Source organism: Carlito syrichta, unplaced genomic scaffold (assembly GCF_000164805.1).
Source record: "Carlito syrichta isolate Samal-C Ts95f unplaced genomic scaffold, Tarsius_syrichta-2.0.1 Scaffold308110, whole genome shotgun sequence".
NCBI classification, from domain to species: domain Eukaryota; kingdom Metazoa; phylum Chordata; class Mammalia; order Primates; family Tarsiidae; genus Carlito; species Carlito syrichta.
In genome coordinates, this window is record NW_007252206.1 from 226,626 (window position 1) to 245,585 (window position 18,960).

Genomic DNA, 18,960 nt, shown 5'->3' on the forward strand with positions numbered 1-18,960 from the left:
GGACTGTGTCCTCCCCAGGTGCTGGCAGTGGGTGCCCCAGTCAGGCTTATCCTAGAATAAAATTTTCCTAGCACAGCTGCTGTCCAGGCTCTACCTGGGTTCATCCCTTTCAGTTGTGCCCCAGCCATGTGGATCTGATGATCAGAGGATTGCTGAGGAGGAGGAGGTTGGGTCAACTCACCACTGATCTCTTGGTGGGGGGTCTTCCTTGTCTTTTTCTGGTTGCACCCTGTCTCACACTGGCTCAGGGTAGGGGGTGGGGCCCTTGAAACTTTGCACTCATCCTGTCCCTTTGAAGTTTGTGTTTTCAGGATATTCCCTCTGGTTCACAATCAACCCCTGAGCAGTTAACCCTCTAGTCACAAAGAGTGGGTCTGTTGTTCCATGGTGAACAAGCCGAGCACTTTTCTTCCATTTTCAAGATGGTGGTGAGGTGCTTGTTTTGTCTTCTCCAGTGTGACTCTGCCTCTGGCTCCCTAGCTGCTGACTCCCTCTGCAGCCCTTGCTGCCAGTGTCCGGCCTGGTGCTGTGGTGGTCGGGCAGTCTGGCAATGGCTGTTACTCCCAGCAGCTTCTCCCAGGAAAAGTTTTGTGGATTTTAGAAAATGTTGCTCAGCTCCTGCATCCTGGGAGGTGCTGGGGTCCAATCAGAGCAGCTGCTGGCACCAGCTACTTCACCAGGAGAGCCCTGGCCATTTGCTTCTGAGTCCCCACTCGCATGCCCACTTACTAACAGACATCAAGCTTGTAAATTCGTCCATACGCTCACTCATTCACACAGAGACTCATACAGTCCGACTGGCTCCACTGCCATCATTTTCCTCACATGTGATTTTAAATGCTTGCTCCCTAATGAGGGAGTTGGATGTGCCAGAGGTTAGGATTGACATAAAATCATTAAGTGAACACATGGAAAAGCGAGTAAGAGAGACACAGGTTAATGGATGCAGGTGGAGCTTGGTTGAAGCTCTCAGAGAAACTGGCTCACGGTTGTGTTTCCTCAATCCTTTGGCAGATGTGACATTTAAATTGGATGATGGAGCCATCAGTGCCCACAAGCCGCTGCTGATCTGTAGCTGTGAGTGGATGGCTGCCATGTTTGGAGGGTCATTCGTGGAAAGCACCAACAGTGAGGTATGTGCCTTCTGCAAAGCCTTCTGGTATCTTTATGGATGTTCTTGTGCATGTGTGTTTATATAAAGTGTTCAGTTAGCCAGATTACTTCAGTTCTTGACTGTTCCTCAGCAGTGCTTGAGGATTAGGTCACCTTTTCTTAATTCTATAGTTATGAGGAGCTGTTGCTTACTGGTCAGTTGTGTGTGAATGTCTGGGTGCTTTTCATGCAGTCTGTCCTTTCATCCTCACAGCTCTCTTTAGCCATGAAGACATGGTCAGTTATACTTTTTAACAAGTGTCCCAGGCAAGGTACCATCAAAATCAAGAGCAAGAATTGGGTAGAGCTTGTCTTCCAGTGTTCAGAAAAGTGAAAAGAGCTCTTCAGTGACTGAAGTCCTGGGCTCAGTGCTCTCCCTAACCAGACAAGGGACCTGAGAAAGTTATACCATTGTGCTTCAGTCTTCTCATTTACAGAATGAGGGGTATGCTAGATTGTCCCTGAGGTCACCATGAACTACAACACTCTCTAAGGCTCTGCTTCCCTGACTTCTCTGACCATGGTGAGGGAATATGGGGTTTGTTAACTTTAGGAAAATGGTAATGGAGAAAATGGTTACTCCTCTGAATGCACCTCTCAAAATGCTCAGGCCCAGGGGAAGCCACTAGGTCACTTGTCAGCCACTTGCTCTACTTCCAAAAGTATCTCAGAGAGCCTATGTCTTTATCTTTTTTATTTTATTTTATTTTATTTCATTTTACTGTATTTTTAACTGACAATAAGTGTATATATTTTTGTGGTACAGTGTGGTTTGATACATGTGTACATCATGAAATAATCAAATCAAACTAATTAACCTGTCCATCACATTAAGTGTTTATCATTTCTCTGTGATGAGAATATTTAAGATCCCTCTCTTTTAGCTATTTTGAAATATACGATACATTACTATTAACTACCGTCACCATACTGTACAATAGAACACTGGAACTTATTTCTCTTGTCTAACTATAACTTTGTACCCACTGATGAACAGCTTCCCTTTCCCCATCCGTTCTTCCACCCCAGCTTCTGGAAACCACCATTCTACTCTCTAGTTTTATGAGTTCAACATTTTTAGATTCCATGTAGAAGTGAAATTATGCAGTATTTGTATCTCTGTGCCTGAATTTTTTCACTTGATATTATATCCTTTCAGATCATCCATATTGTCTCAAGTGACAGAATTTTCTTCTTTTTTTAAGGTTGATAGTATTCCATTGTATATAGGTACCACATTTTTTTATCCATCCATCCACTGAGGGACACTTAGTCTGATTCCATACCTTGGCTACTGTGAATAGTGCTGCAAAGAACACGGAAGTATGGCCTATCTTTTACAAACTCTGTTAGAAAAGAAAAAAAAATTCCATACAAGCACTTCTAACTTTAGTCTAGGAGTGAGTAAGCCTATTTGTCGAGTTTTGCAAGTATTTTTAAATCTTTTTTTAAAAAAACACAGGGAGACACCCATCATGTTTATTGTCCTAAAGAGGCTTGTTTTGCTTATCTCAGCACCTCTTCAAACTTTTAAAAGAAATACAGAAACAATAGTTAACTTTTCAAAGGGGGCACTCACACAAGAAATCTGAGCACTCCCATTGTGACCCAGGAGTCTGATTTGCATCCTCAAGTAGGGAAACAGAATCCTAGAATCACAAGCCTGCCATGACTGGGACTGAGAAGGTCACTGGGCCACCCTCCTGCTTCCAGAACAAACTGCAGCTGCTCCTAAACCAACCCCCAGCAAAGGGTTGTCTGCTGTTTGGGGAAAAGACATTTGAATTCTCCCAGTGACCGCTTCGGTTGTCTAACAGCCTTTCTCAACCAGGAGGTTCTCACCTGGAACTCATCAAAGTGCAGTAAAAGGTATTTTGGAACGTTGTTACTGAGACAACTGCAGCATAATGGAGTCTATACAACTGAGGGGCTCAAATCACAGTTCCTCTACTTACAAGTTGTGTGTCCTTGGGCAAGTGACTTAACCTTTCTGAACTCCAGTCTCTCCATCTAGAAAACACAATAATAACTGCAGTGTGGTTGTGGGGAGTAAGAGTCAATGCTTGCAAAACTCCTCATATGCGTTGACTAAAGGGTGGCTGCCACCAGCTTTATTTTGATGCAGTTAGCATTATTGTTAGTATTCTTTCCCTCCTACTGCCAAGAAGAATTCAGGATAGCCACCGATTCATAAAACCTCATCCAGTTGGCATTTTACCAACTTTAGTAATCTCCAGAGATAAAGAGCTCCGAGGCTTGTCCCCCTTATCTGTCCAGCTCACTGAAATGCCTGCTGATAGTACAGCAGAGGGCCGGCTATTAACCGAGCAGGGGGAAGTTGATCGAGGTCAGGAACCCAGGCACAAAGGGACACTGTCAGAGCTGACCTCACGAATGCTAATCCTCTTTATCCCTTCCCAGAATGGACTGTAATCGTCTCCAGATTAAAATGTGCAGTGGAGGTGACCAAAACAAAAACTTGGCAGCAAATGTGAATGCAAATGTATATGGTCGTTTAATAGCCTCTCCAGGAGGCTGCCACATGGGTAGCACACTCTGCTGAAGAGACCAGGTCACTCACCACTCAGAACCATGGCTGAGCCTGATAGGCTTGTATAGCCTCAACCCCGTTCAAAAGACAAAAACCATGGAGCCAAGCAACCAAACAACTAGGCCAAAATTTCTTTAGCCGGTACATTAAGAGTGCCTAGAGCTGTTGACACTTCCACCCTTTCCTGTCCCTTCTCTTTATTTACAGTGTAAGCTATAATATAGTCTCAGCTTGACCTTGGGCAAGTGATTCACCCTCTCTAAACCTGTTTCCCCATCTGTAAAATGGGGATAACAAGGAAACCTTCTTCAACAGGCAGAGAAGGCATCTGTAACGCATTGAATTTAGTTCCTAGAATGTACAGATGCTCAGTAAATGTGATTATTCTGCTAGAGTTTTCTTGTTAAATTATTTCCGTGTGGGGTTAAAAGTCTTTGTCTCCAGAAAGCCCTAAGTTAGAAAAGCCCCCCATTCCCTTTCTAACTAATAAAGTGCAAGGTGGAACTAGGTGTAAGGAAGAGGCAGTGAGGCAGTGAGCTCGATAAATGCTCCTTGACTAACTTAGATCTGTGTTCGCACTTGGGATTTGATCTTTCCAGGTCACCTTTCGCCTCACCCCCATGTAATCCACTGTTGTTTGGCATTAATAGAATTTATGTGCATAACCCAAAAAGAATAAAATATGCCCATGTCCATTGATTTTATGTTAACTCTTTGTCATTTAATATTCAAAAAAACATTGTACTTTACTTATATTTTTTCTCATTACTTTTAATGTAGCAGTAAGCATAATTCTCTCCCCAGAGGTACTCAGCAAGTGGTTCATTAAAAATGCATGCCCGGGTTTAGTAAGCAATACTTCGGATCTAGAATACTTTCTCATTCTCCATGAGACTGTCTCTAATTATAAGTCCAATAGTCTGAGCTAATCTTCACAATTAAAATTTTAAACCAACTAAACTGGAATACGACATTGTTTAGGGCGGTATTATATTCTTTTTCATCACTTTTTTTTTTTTTTTTTTTTTTTTATAAAAAGCTATATCCAGCAGGTAGGGTGCAAAATGAGTATTCCATTTCCTATGTAACTTTGTTTACATTATTTTTAAAGTGCTATAAAAAGGTATTTCTGTTGTTATGCAGTTAATTATGTGTTGAAATCACAGAGACACGCTTAAAAAAAGGCAACCATGAGGAAAAAAAGCATGTTCTGAAAGTGTTCTTAGTTTATTCTCATTGAATGGTTATTTCTAAGGGTCCCTAACATTACTTGCCAAAAGGAGCCATCACTTCAAAAAATGTTAACATCATATTCAGCAAAAAGAAAATAGCAAGTCATCGTTGATTACAAACATGAGAACACTTCAAGGACACTGGGAGTATTGGGACACGACTGCTCACTGGAATCTGTCATCTCTTGCTGCCAGAAATAACTTCTTTTTGCCAGGCTCGGTGGCTCAGCCTGTAATCCCACGCTTTGGGAGGCTGAGGTGAGTGGATTGCCTGAGCCCGCGGGTTCGAGACCCGCCTGGGCAGCGAGACCTCATCTCTACAATAAATCAAAAAATCAGCCGGGCATGGTAGCGCATGCCTGTAATTCCGGCTACTTGGAAGGCTGAGGCGGAAGGATCGCCAGAGCCCAGCAGGCGAGGCTGCGGTGGCCGGGAGTGGCCACTGCACTCCAGTCTGGGCGACAGAGTGAAACTCCAACTCAAAAAAAAAATTACTTCGTTTTATTTAGGATGTCCATTTTGCTATTTGTATTTCTAATGGACGTTTTTTCTTTAAGTAATGACTTAAAATACACTCTTGCCAAAAAAATGCGAAGGTAATCTGAAGATCTTCAAAACCCAGAGTCTCCATGAAAAAGAAAAAACTTTTAAATAGTATCTATTTCAAATTCCTCCTGTATGACAGAGGAGGAAACTGTGAGGGTCAGAGAAGGCCAGTTTGGTTTAATCAAAAGTAATACCGCGTTTTAATGACATATCCCTGGACCTACCCCAGACTCTTGCCTCATCCCCCCAGACATTGTTTTCAGAAGCAGCAGACACCACCAGCTCCATGAGAATAGTGTTCCAGGAAGCTCTGGGATTAACGATTACCAATATCTTATAGCACTTAGCACTTTGTAAAATGTGGATGCTTTCACTATCAAAATGGTTCAAATTTTCAACTTTCACAACTTAATTAACCTTCAATTTCTTAGAAAATTATACTAATCCAAACATGATTCTAAAGAAATGAACATTTTCAATGTGTTCATACACACAGAAATGAATTTGTGTGGGTATCTATAAGTAAGTTCATTATCTGTATAAGATAAATACATGTGTATATAGACATATAGTATGTAAACTTACGTACAAGTAAAACCAGAGTTAGATTCAATTGCATACTTAATTATTCACGTGTAAATACAGCTGGTTGAAGGGAAGAATAACATTTCAGCATCTGTGTACTGCAAGTGACCTAGCACATGCAGCTGCTTATTTTATTTTTTATTTTTATTTTATTTTATTTTTGAGTTGGAGTCTCACTCCGTCGCCTAGACTGGAGGGTAGTGGCACACTCACTACCACCCCAGTGTCAACCTGCTGGGCTCAGGCAATCCTTCCGCCTCAGCCTTCCAAGTAGCCAGAACTACAGGCATGCACTACCATGCCCAGCTAATTTTTTGATTTATTATAGAGACGAGGTCTCACCAAGTTGTCCAGGCTGGTCTCGAACCCCTGGGCTCAGGCAACCCTCTCGCCTCAGCCTCCCATAGCCACCGTGCCTGGCCAGCTTCTTTATTTTAAAATAATATCAGTAATAGGGCTGGATGACATACTTCACCTGCATGCAGCCTACCTATATAGTTAATCCTCACTTGTGCCCCTCATATCTATAACAAAATAAATAGAGGCGTGTGTGGTGGCTCACACCAGTAATCCTAGCACTTTGGGAGACTGGGGTGGGCAGACTGCTTGAGCCTAGAGTTCGAGACCAGCCTGGGCAACAGAGCAAGACTTTGTCTCTACAGAAAGCCATAAAAATTAGCCAGGCATGGTGATGTGTGCCTATAGCCTCAGCTACTCGAGGTGCTGAGCTAGAACGGTCACCTGAGCCCAGCAGCTTGCTGCCATGAGCCGTGATCATCATGCCACTGTACTCCAGCCTGGACAACAGAGGGAGACCCCAACTCAAAATAATAGTAATAATATCAGTATAGTTTCTGCTCATTCAGTTATATCTATTGTAGAGGTTGTGCTAGAAACTGAAATGATCACTCTTGTCAAGTCACTGATGGTAATGACCCATGCAGCCTATCTATAGAATCATAATTTTTCTTTTCACTCAACCATGTCTGAAAGGGCAAGGGTAAGTTTCTTAATATTTCTAGGAATTCTCCTGGGCCTTCCCTATGATATACTAAGGGACAGCTCTACCAATCTGAAAAGATATCCCCTCTCTGAGGTGACTGGTGGCTGCACAGGAGAATAATAAAGAAGTTTGCTAGAGTTTAAACAATTCTGAAACCACATAGCTAGAATTCATAAGCCGTGAACCTCTTGTAGATTATAGATACACACACGCACATCCACACGCACGGATGTCCCTTGTTATCTATGAGGGATGGGTTCCAGAATCCCCCTTGGGTACCAAAATCCACAGATGCTTAACTTCCTTGTGTAGAATGGCATATAACCTGCACATGCCCTCCCTTATATGTTAAGTAATCTCTAGATTGCTTATACGACCTAATACATTGTACATGCTATGTAAGTATTATTATTCCATATTGTTTAGGAATTAATGGCAAGGAAAAACAGTCTGTACATGTTCAGTACAGAGGCAACCATACTTTTTCAACTATTTTTGATCCATAGCTGGTTGAATCCACAGATGGGGAAGCCACAGATATGGAGGGTCGACTGCGTGTGTGTGTGTGTGTGTAGAACCATACAATCATATGAAATATATAGATATATAGAGATGCCATCCTAAATAATATATAGTTATATATCTTTGTCTATACTGCATAGTGATTTATCAAATTACAGAATTGAGAAGTTCATAGCTGTTCTTCCTTTTGAAGTAGAAATCTAATTTCTTAAAAACAATTGGTAAAATATGGTGCTTTTTTGTTCTGTAACACAAACCTTTGCTTCCTTGGTATTAGGGTTTCCAATATGCACTGTGATTCTGAACATAGACTTTAGCATAACACTCCCTGGATTTAAATCCTGGTCATTCCTTACCAGTTCTGTGACCTTGGGCACAAGACTCAACTTCACTGAACCTCAGTTTGTTTGTAAAGTTGCAAAAATGTCTCCTCTTCCTAGGACGGATGTAAGAATCAAATCAGATAATGCACGTGGAAAGGTTAGCACAGTGCCTGGTTCATAAGAGGACTTCAGTTGGGTTAATTGCTATAATCATCCATATCCCGGTAGTAAACACAAGCAGTACCATTCTGTACTGCATCAGGGCCTGTCTCGTGCAGTGAGTTAGAGACTTAAAGAGTATCTGTTATCCAGCAGCTGCCCCCACTGATCCGTGCCCACTGAACCAGAACTTTACCTCCCAGGCAGGCCCTGCCTTTCTAACAAACTCTAGCATGCATGTATATGGACAACTACAGAAAGTCAGGAGGGACACTGGGGGACTCCTACAGGGGAGAAGTGTGTACCCAATCACACTTCCCAGGAAGTCCCAAGCAAGGATTCTTTTGGATTATCTAGATCTACTGGTACTTGGTAATGTTCTGGTAGTTCTGAATCTATGTGGTTGTAGGGGAAAAAAAAGTATATGCATGCTAGCATATAGTGATAGGATGTCAAAACCAGGCTGGTCACTGTGGCAACTAGGATGGTTTCTCATCCTCTATGTTGACACCTTCGAGAGCTGGGCTCCGTGTGTCAGCAACAGTATGATTCCAGCTCTCCCCAACACCTGTCATGTTGCTAGGAGACTTCCTTCCCCACAATAGAGTATTATAAGGTGCTTGGCATGGAGGGCCCCTCATGTCATCAGACATTTCCAGCCCATTCATCTAATTTATAAGTCCAAATAGTCATTTAAAAATTCCAAATCTGGCTTTGCCAGGCAGCTCCTCTCTTTTGTCATCTACAAATCAAACTGTTATGGTTAAAGCCGTAAATACTGAATGACTTCTACACACAGCCACAAAGCAGGTGTCTGAGACTTGCCAATATCGAGTCACACAGTTGGGATATTTATAAGCAGTATATACCTTAAAAAGTGCCCACTCCCTGCTCTCTTCAACAGAATTTATCTTTTCATATAACATTTCAGGTGTTTCTCCCGAACATAAACAAGACATCAATGCAAGCAGTATTGGATTATCTCTACACCAAGCAGTTGTCTCCTAACTTGGATCTGGACCCGCTAGAACTAATTGCCTTGGCAAACAGATTTTGCCTGCCACACTTGGTTGCACTTGCAGGTAAGGCTGATGACTTGGGACCATGCAGTGTTGACTGTCATATTTATCAAAATCACATTTAAATAAAAATGAGATTTCCCAGGAATGAAAATTTATTTTGTATCACCCAAAATAGGGCTGTCTTGTATAGGATGATATGAACTAATCAAATTGTATCAGACAGCCCAATTCAATTCAACAAATATTTCTTAAGCACCTACTTTGTGGCAGGCCTTGTTAGGTGATGCAGGTATGAAAATGAGTAAAGTGTGCCCTCTGCCCTCGAGGCACACACTCCATGAGTGGCGACTCATTTGTGAGCCCCAGGAGTTTGCAATAAAACTGCTCTGCCAACATTATCTCCAGAATGTGTGCACAGACACGCTCTTTAAAAAAGAGGCAGTGGTGAGAACCAGATTGCCTAAGTTCAAATCCTGGCTCCACTGTTTGCTGACCCGGTGACTTTGCCCTTTCCTTAAACTTAACTCTGTCCCTCAGCTTCCTGTCTCTTTAAAATGGGGATGATATTATTCTACCATATAGTTGTTATGAAGATTAAATGAGTTAAAATATATAAAGTCCTTAGAACAGTGTCTGGCACATAGTAAGCATATTATATAAGTGGTTTTCTTAAAGCTATTTTAGAAAATGTTCTGACATTGTCGAGTTCATTTTGGGATAAAGAGAAAAAAGGGAGACTTGGCTTAGCAGCACAAAATCTCATGTATCATTGCCGGATTTGTTCGGTTGGGAAACTGAAGTGGATCTAAATCGGATATATGCACTTAAATACCTTTTCTCAAATTTAAACCCTCAGCTTCATTCATTCACCAGAGGTGTTAATGTGCAATCTGGGTGTTTAGTTGGCTCCTATTAACCATGAAAGCAGAGACAGAGAGTACCTGTTTTGTTCACTGGCTTTTCTCCTGCACATAGAAAAGTGCCTGAGCATATTAAGTTCTCAATAAATATTTCCTGAATAATTAAATGAATGAATATGAACATGTGAACAAACCAACCAGCCCTATCTGTTCTTGACTTCCTGGCAGTGTCTTTAGAAAAAAAAAAAGATGAATTTCTTCAGGTTTCTACTGCATACAGCCACCTAGAGATCAAAGACCTCTCTTCACCCTACCTTCTTCCCCTTGGATAGAAAGAGAAATTGAAGCATTTCTATTTGATTTTTAAAAACTGTTTTTAACCAATATACCCGAAGTCATAGATTCACATAGGTGCACTACTTTTTAAATATTAACTCTAGGAGTCTGCAGTGAGCAGTTACTTTTGTCAGAAGTGTAAGTTGAAAACCATTTAACTACCCACAGGCTTTACAATATTTGTCCTTGAGGATAAATTTGATTTTTTTTTAATTATCAAAAGTAATTTGGAGCCAAATCTGTCAAACAAGGTTTGTGATCAATTTCAGGAGAGTGCCATTTTTGCTTAAATATTAAGTTTGGCAATGAAAATATGGGAGTGATTTCTCCATAAAAGTATTTTTTTAACTGACCCAAATAAAGGTTCTTATGTGCACTGTAGACGTCTATGTTCAGTTGTGTTATTAAATACTGTTATTACTGTCATGATTAATTAATATACAGTTTCCCAATATAATTTTTTAAATCACTTATAGTATTTGGTGTGTACTGTCTAGTGTAGAGTGTTTAGAACAATGCATTTCAAAATCAGTTTCCGGGATGACAGTGCTTCACAAGCCTGTGTTAAACGAATGTTAAAAAATGTTGCAATTACTTAAAATGTAAAAGTTCAGATGACTCCTGGGAAATTCAGTTTTAAGTTGTTCTGTGTTTGTCAGTCCTGCTGAGGAAGGTTGTACCAAAACACCCATTCAAGTCCATATTGACCAGATTCAAGTATGCTGGCTCCCAGGCATGTGGAGCCAGAGCAGACAGTCAGCATGATCTGGCCAGTGGACTGGATTAGAGAACAGATGCACTGCTAGAGATGACATCACCAGCAAAGAACTAGGAATGACTGAGCCAAGACTGTATTCCACATGTCAGTTCCAGAAGTGGGTGACAGCCCAGACGGAGGCAAGAGACAGTTAGCCCAGCCTCGGGCCACAATTTAAATTCAGTTTGGGGCCAGGCCTGGTGGCTCATGTCTGTAATCCCAGTTCTTTGGGAGGCCATGGCAGGCCGACTGCTTGAGCCCAAGAGTTAGAGACCAGCTTGGGCAACCTAGCAACCTAGCAAAACCTCACCTCTACCCCCCCAAATATATACATATATATATAATTAGTCAGGCATGGTGGCACATGCCTGTAGTCTCAGCTACTTGGGATGCTGAGGTGGAAGGATCCCCTGAGCCCAGGAAGTCAAGGCTGCTGTGAGCTGCAGTCATCCTAATCATGCCACTGCACTCTAACCTGGGCAATAGAGTGATAACCCAACTCAGAAAAATAATAATAATAAATTCAGCTTGGAAGCCTTAGACTCAAGCTCCCAAGCAGAAATGTCTCTCCCAACTGGATTTTTGTTACTTCTGGCTGAAGGTGTCCCCGGTCTTTAGAATCCAAGAAGTTGAACGATACATCACTCATCTATGACTGTTGAGACAGATGAATGCAGTCATATTTTTAATTCCCCAGATAGACTTATTCCTCTGTTCGTCAGTCTCTCCACGGTAAGAGGTTATTGAGAATTGCAGCATTATGAGTGGGAAAACTGTCAAACAGGAACATATCTAGAGTCTAGAGGATTTACGGAAGGTGCTAGACTGTCCAGAGCCCCATTGTCCAGTAGTACTTTCTGCAGTGATGGAAACTGTCTATATCTGCATTTTCCAGTACAGTGGCCAAATGTGGCTGTCGAGCGCTTAACGTAGCTAGTGTTACCAAGGAGCTCAACTTTTATTTTATTCATTTAAGTTTAAATAATAGTCTCATGTAGCCAGTGGTTACCATTCTTACCATCCTGCTCAGGACAGTGCAGGTCTGGAGGATTCTGGCTATTTTGGAAGCACAAATGAGTCCCCAGGGATGTCAGTGCAATGGCTGGAGACCAGAGCTCCCCGTCCCACGAAGCCACAATCAGAACAGACCCTGGATTCTGTTTGGATGGCTGCCCAGAGTTGTGTCCCATAGATCCTCTCTTCCTAGGTGATCCCAGGCCAGCCTCTCCAGTCAAGATATCTGACTTGCAGGGCATGGCTTAATCTTCTTCCACCCCCTCTTTCTTCCTCAGAGCAACACACCGTACAAGAGTTGACCAAGGCCGCGATGAGTGGCATGGGCATCGACGGGGAAGTGCTCTCTTATTTGGAATTGGCCCAGGTTTGTAACAATTTGCTTTTCACCTTTTAAGTGTGTTCAACCAGTTCATTTAATGCTGATGAAACATTCCACTGTTGCATCTGTCTAAATAAAGATGTCACCACTGAGTCACAGAGGCCCCCTGTGTACACTAAGATCTGAGAGTTTTACATTTCATGCACCATTCAGCCTGCTGGGCTTCGTTTGAAAAAACAACAAGAACCCCACCCCCAGTCCCATTGTCCCCTAAGGCACCAGCATCACATGTGGGACAGCCACTTGGGGCATGAGAGGGGGAGGTTTTGTCTCTCCTCCTTGGAATTCTTAGACATGTATTTGGCCAAGAACAGTTTCTAGAATCCCATGAAGCCCTGTAATGTCCCTTGTTAATGAGCATCTCACTGCAGCTCTCCAGGAGTTGTCTAAAGTTCGTAGTTATTAATGTTGAGGTTGTAATAGCATAATCCCAGTACACACTCTCACTCTTGTTCCAGAGAAGGTCCATGATCCAGTTTCAGCTTTATCACAGAATAGCTTCCTCAGAACACAAAGCTAAACTCTGCCTCACTTTCCTCATCCATAAGAAATGGGGATGGAAATTCACACCCTACCAACCTTACAGATTATTTTGAGAATCAAGTGGGAGAGAATGTTCCAGAGAGAGCACTGAAGAGTAGATGTCCTCTTAGAATGCAAGGCACATCTGCAGAATGATCTAGTCCCTGGCATAGACTGATTAACAATGAGTTTACATTTTGAGGGAACTAAGAATAAATTACATCTTTGCTTCAGCCTGTTGGGTTTTGCTTCCTTTGTTCCCTCTCTGGGTTAGGGCAGTGGCTTACTAAGCCTTAGGTCAGGCAGCTTAAATCAATTATCTCTCAATCAAGTTAAGAGGGGGTGGTGTCAGGAAGAGGATGTGGCTTAATGCAGGTGTTGCTGGGACCCTTCCCACTTTGGTCAAGGGAGATGGCTCAGGTTCAAAAGGGGAAAAGGTGGAACAGAACTTTATAGCCTCTTAGCCATTCTGACTTAGCATTCAACAAGTATTTGTTATTTTCTCCCTGAGTACCAGGCACCACCCTAAGCAGAGGACATCTACATGCCCTCGAGGCACTCATAGCCCAGTGAGAAAGACAGATACAATCACAAACTGTTCAAATCCACTTGGGGGGTTACAGTGAAACTGAGAATGGACATCGGTTGCAGTAGAATCAGCAAGCTCCCAGAAAACTGGTTGTCCAAACGTGGAACTTGAGGTCTTTTGAGATAGTCCTGGGCTACAGTTTATGACTTGTACCTTCTCCAGTAACTATTCCTCCTAGAGAAAAATGCAATGACCCAGAATTTTATATAGGGCCCGTTCACTTGAGGTAATGATTTGCAGCTGTGTCTATTTGTTTGCACTGTGCTTCCTCCCTGTCTCCTCCTCCTACTCCCCCCCACACACACACTGCAAAGAAATAATAAGATTATTGCTAAGCCCTGACAAGCCTTGGCAGGGAAGAGTTTAGGACAGAGCCTCCCATATCTTAGCTCATTCATTAGACCCTTGCCCAGTGATGTGCTGGTAAGTATTTAACAGCCAGCTTGGGCGGGAAGAGGAGATGGGACCCTGATCTGTTGCATTTTCCAAGTTCTGTAGTGTAAACACCCCTGCCGATTCGAACCACATGAAGTCACTGAACTCAGAGTAGAGAAGAAATGTACACAATTGGCTCCCTCGAGCTGGTAGAAGAAGCCCTGGTCTGGTTTTCAGAGCGAAATCCAACATCAAGAAAAGTTGGAAGCGCCAGCTAAAACAAGCTCTGGGGTTTAGGGTTGTGGCTTTCAGAGAGTCTCTTGAGTGGGTCTCTGAGGTCTTTGGCCTTTCTATTGGTCTTTGCAGTGGAGATGTGGGCTGCTGAGGACCCATGCTGTAGGTCCCAGGGCACCACCCAACCAAAGAAACATCACGAGCAACCGACAACTGAAGAGATGTCTGAGAAGGGAATGGACAGAAGGAGAGAGTGGTGCAGGGATTCTCGCCAGACCTGGGGAAGGAATGGGGAGTTTACTCTTGATTTTTGGGCATCAGGTCTTTTCCAGTCATAGCTACCTCAGCTGCCACCTTCCCGGATATTGTCAGAAAGGAAGGATGGAGTTCTCGGATCCCTCCCACCTCGCCCATGCTGCCTGCTTTTCTTATGTAACCAAAGGGCAGGTATAGGACAGTCACGCATCCTGCAGTCTCCTCTTTCAGCTCTTTGGCCCCAGCAAGCTGAGCTCTGACATGCGACACGGAGTATTCCGTTGCCGAGGCTTCCTTAAACAGAGATGACATCGCTGCTGTCTGCAATTGGCTGGTACCTTCCAGAGGCCAAGGCTGTTTATCACTAGAGGGCCAGGTGGCAGGGGAGGGTGGGAGGGCAAGGCATACTTTAAACTTGTGATCTGATACAGTGATTATTTTTGACCCACCTATCACAGTGTGGCAGGGGGGGGGGGGGGCAACACTGTATTGGCTGGCATCGGAACCATGGCCAAAGTCAAAACATGGAGGTCAAAACAAGAGTTTTACTGAACGTGTTATACAAGCCTTTAATTTCTTTTCATTCCTAGCTCCCAGTTTCTTTAAACTTTAAAAAAATAGTCTGACCCATCTCCCATTTTGACCACTTTTCTGCAGTTTCACAATGCCCACCAGTTGGCCGCGTGGTGTTTACACCACATCTGCACCAACTACAACAGTGTTTGCTCCAAGTTCCGCAAGGAAATCAAGTCAAAATCTGCAGGTGAGACCATGCGAGGCCCCCATTCACCCAGTTCTCCTCACCTCTGACTGAAGCATTTCCCTTCCATGTTCCTGGGAATGGTCACGGTCAGCGAAGGGACTTGGTCAGCAGCAGCTCATGGACGTTCCTTGAGACTGGCTAGCGGCTACATATTCAAGTGACGTGGCACAAGGCCTCGTGGACTGGGCATTCTCTTTGGAGAACTTCATGCCTGAGGGGGTTGGGTGGACTGGAGCCCAGGGTGCCTAGCTGCAGTGTGCTGAGGAGGCAGGCTCCCCATTGTTGAGGGGGCGGGCATGCTTAGGAACAAGCTTAGACTCTGAAATCAAGTGGTGCTGGATTCAGGGTCTCTATGACGAGCTGTGTGACTAGAGACAGGGAGACTTCTCCCTTCAAAACTTTAGTATCAACCGGGTGCGGTGGCTTAAGCCTATAATCCCAGCACTTTGGGAGGCCAAGGTGAGAGGATTGTCTGAGCCAGCGGGTTTAAGACCAGCTTGGGCAACATGGTGAGACCTCGTCTCTACAATAAATCAAAAAATTAGCTGGGCGTGGTAGTGCACACCTGTAGCTCTGGCTACTTGGAAGGCTGAGGTGGAAGGATCCCCAGAACCCAGCAGGTCGACGCTGGGGTGGCTGTGAGCGTGCCACTGCACTCCAGCCTGGGCAACGGAGTGAGACTCCAACTCAAAAAAAGACAAAAAACAAAAAACTTCAGTATCACCTTTTGCAAACGGCCCTAATCACAGTCCCTGCCACGTGGAGTTGTTATGAGGATATTTCAGAGGCCTTAAGTGCAAGGCCTAGCACCTAGAAACAGTGAATGAATGAATAGCAGGTATCATCTGCATCTTTCTTTCACCAGACAACCAGGAATACTTTGAGCGGCACCGCTGGCCCCCCGTGTGGTACCTGAAGGAAGAAGACCACTACCAGCGTGTGAAAAGGGAGCGAGAGAAGGAAGATATTGCACTAAATAAACATCACTCGAGACGAAAGTGGTGCTTCTGGAATTCATCTCCAGCGGTCGCCTGAAGAGGAAGAGGAAAAAAGCAACCAGTCATCTGATATGCCACTTTTAAAAGCACTACTGTAAAATTAGTCTTCTTATTAGAGATACGATATAGTTCAGGTTTCAGGCACTGACCTTCCTCCACTTTTGTGCATTTATCTTTGTTAGGATCAAAGCACAAGCTCACCATCCATGAGCCTGGACAAAAAGGGAAGCCGACTCCCACTGCATTCCTTAAACTGATATGTCTATTTTTTTGTTAGGAGGCTTCATAAACTTTAGTCTGTTATTTTGTTTCTTTTTATACAAAGAAAAAAAATTCAGCTTTCATGTTTCTGATTCCAAATTGGAAAATATTTTTATATGGTCTCTTGTATTTTGTTGAAATGAAAATACTATGTATTACTTTATTTTACAGGCCACAGTTGACTCTGAAGTCACCCTGGGATTCTCTTTGCCCACATGACCACCGAGCATTAATACGTAACTAGAGGGTTATCCGTTTATTGTGAAAGAAAGGACAGGATGGGACTGAAGTCCCCCAAAGTGCAAGTTGGAGAGTGTTTAATCTTTGTTCTGCTAAAATCACATCAGTATAATTACCAAGTCAACTCCAAGAATGCGTATTCACAATATTTGCCATGTACAAGTGCTAGTAATTATATGGTTATATGTGTGCCATGTAAAATATAGTGATTCAAATATTGTTGTTTAAAATGACTAGATTCAAGAGGATAATCTTTGTAATCATTAGAAGGGCTTATTAAATCCCAGCATTATCCAGGGCAAACTCACTGGTGGACCTGAATAAGTAAGATCCCATTAGAGCACAGGTGTTCAGATTGCTATGTTAGGGTTATGTCTTTCAGTATTCCTTGATCTGACCATGCGTCTGCATGCAGATTCTCCACTGACTTGAATTGAGATGGGCAAGGGAAAGATCTCTGGACTCGGTCCCACCATCTGCAGGTTTGTCCCATCTCACCACCAGAACCAGGCTTCCTCAGGTCTCTCACCTGTGGCCAACTTCACTTTCTAAGACCCATCTTTTTAACCCTTTCCAGGGAAAATCCATGCTGCTGCAGAGGTAGGCTAAGGCAGACCACCCACTCCTGCTGAAATGCATTGGGGGCCTGTGAAAGCACCAAGCTGGAGGCCAGGGGGCCTGCGTTCTCCAACACAGAAAGGAATCTAATTCCAAGCGTCTAGGAAATGGTGCTATTGTGAGTTAGTTCTGATCCTTTGTCCTTCTGAGTTTTCAGTGTTACATTAGAAAGTGTGAGAGCAGGGGAGTGTTCCTGAGGCAGTCAATCTTTGCTTCTCTGGAAGTTAAAATGTTACAACACACACACACACACACACACACAGAGAGAGAGAGAGAGAGCATTTTAAGGCCACAGCTCCATACCTGCTGGGGATGTTCTGAGGTGAGGCCTGGGGCTCATTCTGTTGGGAGGTCAATTCACTGATGCTAAGGGCTGTTGATTTTGTTTTAACTTTTTTTTCCCTAGCTTTTAGAAGACAGAAAAGAGGCAGTTGAGTCCAAACCCCAGTGCTGACTGCCATATGCATCTGAAAATTTGTCTAGATTGCAGAGGGGTATTTATCACTGGCAGTGGAAATACACTAGATACAAAAGCTTGGAGAGGCCCAGAAATCCATCACCATCTCATGACAAAAGAGGAGGTGGTAGAGTAGGAACAGTTATACACGCATCCACCTTAATTTTTTCAGTAGGGTTGTAAGTCATTAATGGAGAAGAAAGGAGACAGAATGAGAGGATAAATGTCAAGGCTCAGGAAGACTTGGCGTGTATCCCGTCGTAACATGGTAGATAGAGGTTGAGTTTTGAATGAGTAGTCATAGTTGAATTTTTACAACCAAAGCTCCCATTTGATTGTGATCTTGCCAAAATGTGATGGACACATAAATGAACTTGGGATATAAGCAATAAATATTCACTAGTGTTGTTATCAGCTACTATAACCAAGTGGCTGGTTCATTTGGTTGATGCTGATTATGGCCTTTAACCATGGTGATTTGTTGTGTGTTTTTTATTTCACAAAAAGCCAATAAAATTGTTTAGCTATAAAATGTCTCTGGTTTTGCTTTAATGATTGCCATCATACCATGTGTGTAATTGAAAACCATCAGAACTTTCAAGGTGCTGGGTCACTGGGGCTTGTGTGTGCTCCAGGAACAAAGCAGTTTGCCTGACTTATCTTTGTTTTTAGTATTGTTAGCAGAGATTCCAATGCCATAAAGTAAATAAGGTGTCTGACTCTTTGCTCTTGGCTAAAATACAGTATGTCACTAGACATGATGCAGCCTTGGGGGAGAGTAGAAAATGACATCTCTCTTCTAATGGACTTATTATAATCTGGCTTTGGACAATTCTGCTGGTGATTAAGTGAAAGGTCTGAGTTGACAGGCTCATAAGGAAGACTTTCCTTCAGAAGCAGATTTGAGAACGTCTTTGGGAAAATCTGTAAACACTTTCTGGACTTCTAAGTAGTATAACGTTTACCCAAATTCAGAAGGAAGAAGGCTCGCCAATGAGATTTCATAAGGGGACTTTTCTGAGCAGCGAGTTAACCTGAATAACTCCATGGGAAAAAGTTGACCACTGTAAGAAATAGCTACAGAAAGAAGACAATGAGATTTCCAGCTCCTTCTCATACCTTTTAAAGTTGGGTGGTCCCAGTCATGGCACCATTCACATAAAAGGCATACCATTTATATAAAAGGAAACATGAGCCGGGCTCG

The 18,960-nt window shown here is 43.0% G+C and overlaps 1 protein-coding gene across 7 annotated transcripts in view; it reads left to right on the plus strand.

The window, feature by feature from the left end:
• Window positions 1-18,288, plus strand: part of RHOBTB1 (Rho related BTB domain containing 1) — a 147,930-nt gene extending 129,642 nt beyond the window's left edge. For all 7 annotated transcript variants that reach the window (XM_021716009.1, XM_008064938.2, XM_021716010.1 and 4 more), the window contains 5 exons: window positions 1,015-1,133; window positions 9,005-9,155; window positions 12,341-12,429; window positions 15,077-15,182; window positions 16,048-18,288. In XM_021716009.1, the coding sequence (XP_021571684.1) occupies window positions 1,015-1,133; window positions 9,005-9,155; window positions 12,341-12,429; window positions 15,077-15,182; window positions 16,048-16,217 (635 nt within the window). In that variant the 3' untranslated portion in view covers window positions 16,218-18,288. The remainder of the gene's footprint in view (window positions 1-1,014; window positions 1,134-9,004; window positions 9,156-12,340; window positions 12,430-15,076; window positions 15,183-16,047) is intronic.
• The last annotated feature ends 672 nt before the right edge of the window (window positions 18,289-18,960 follow it).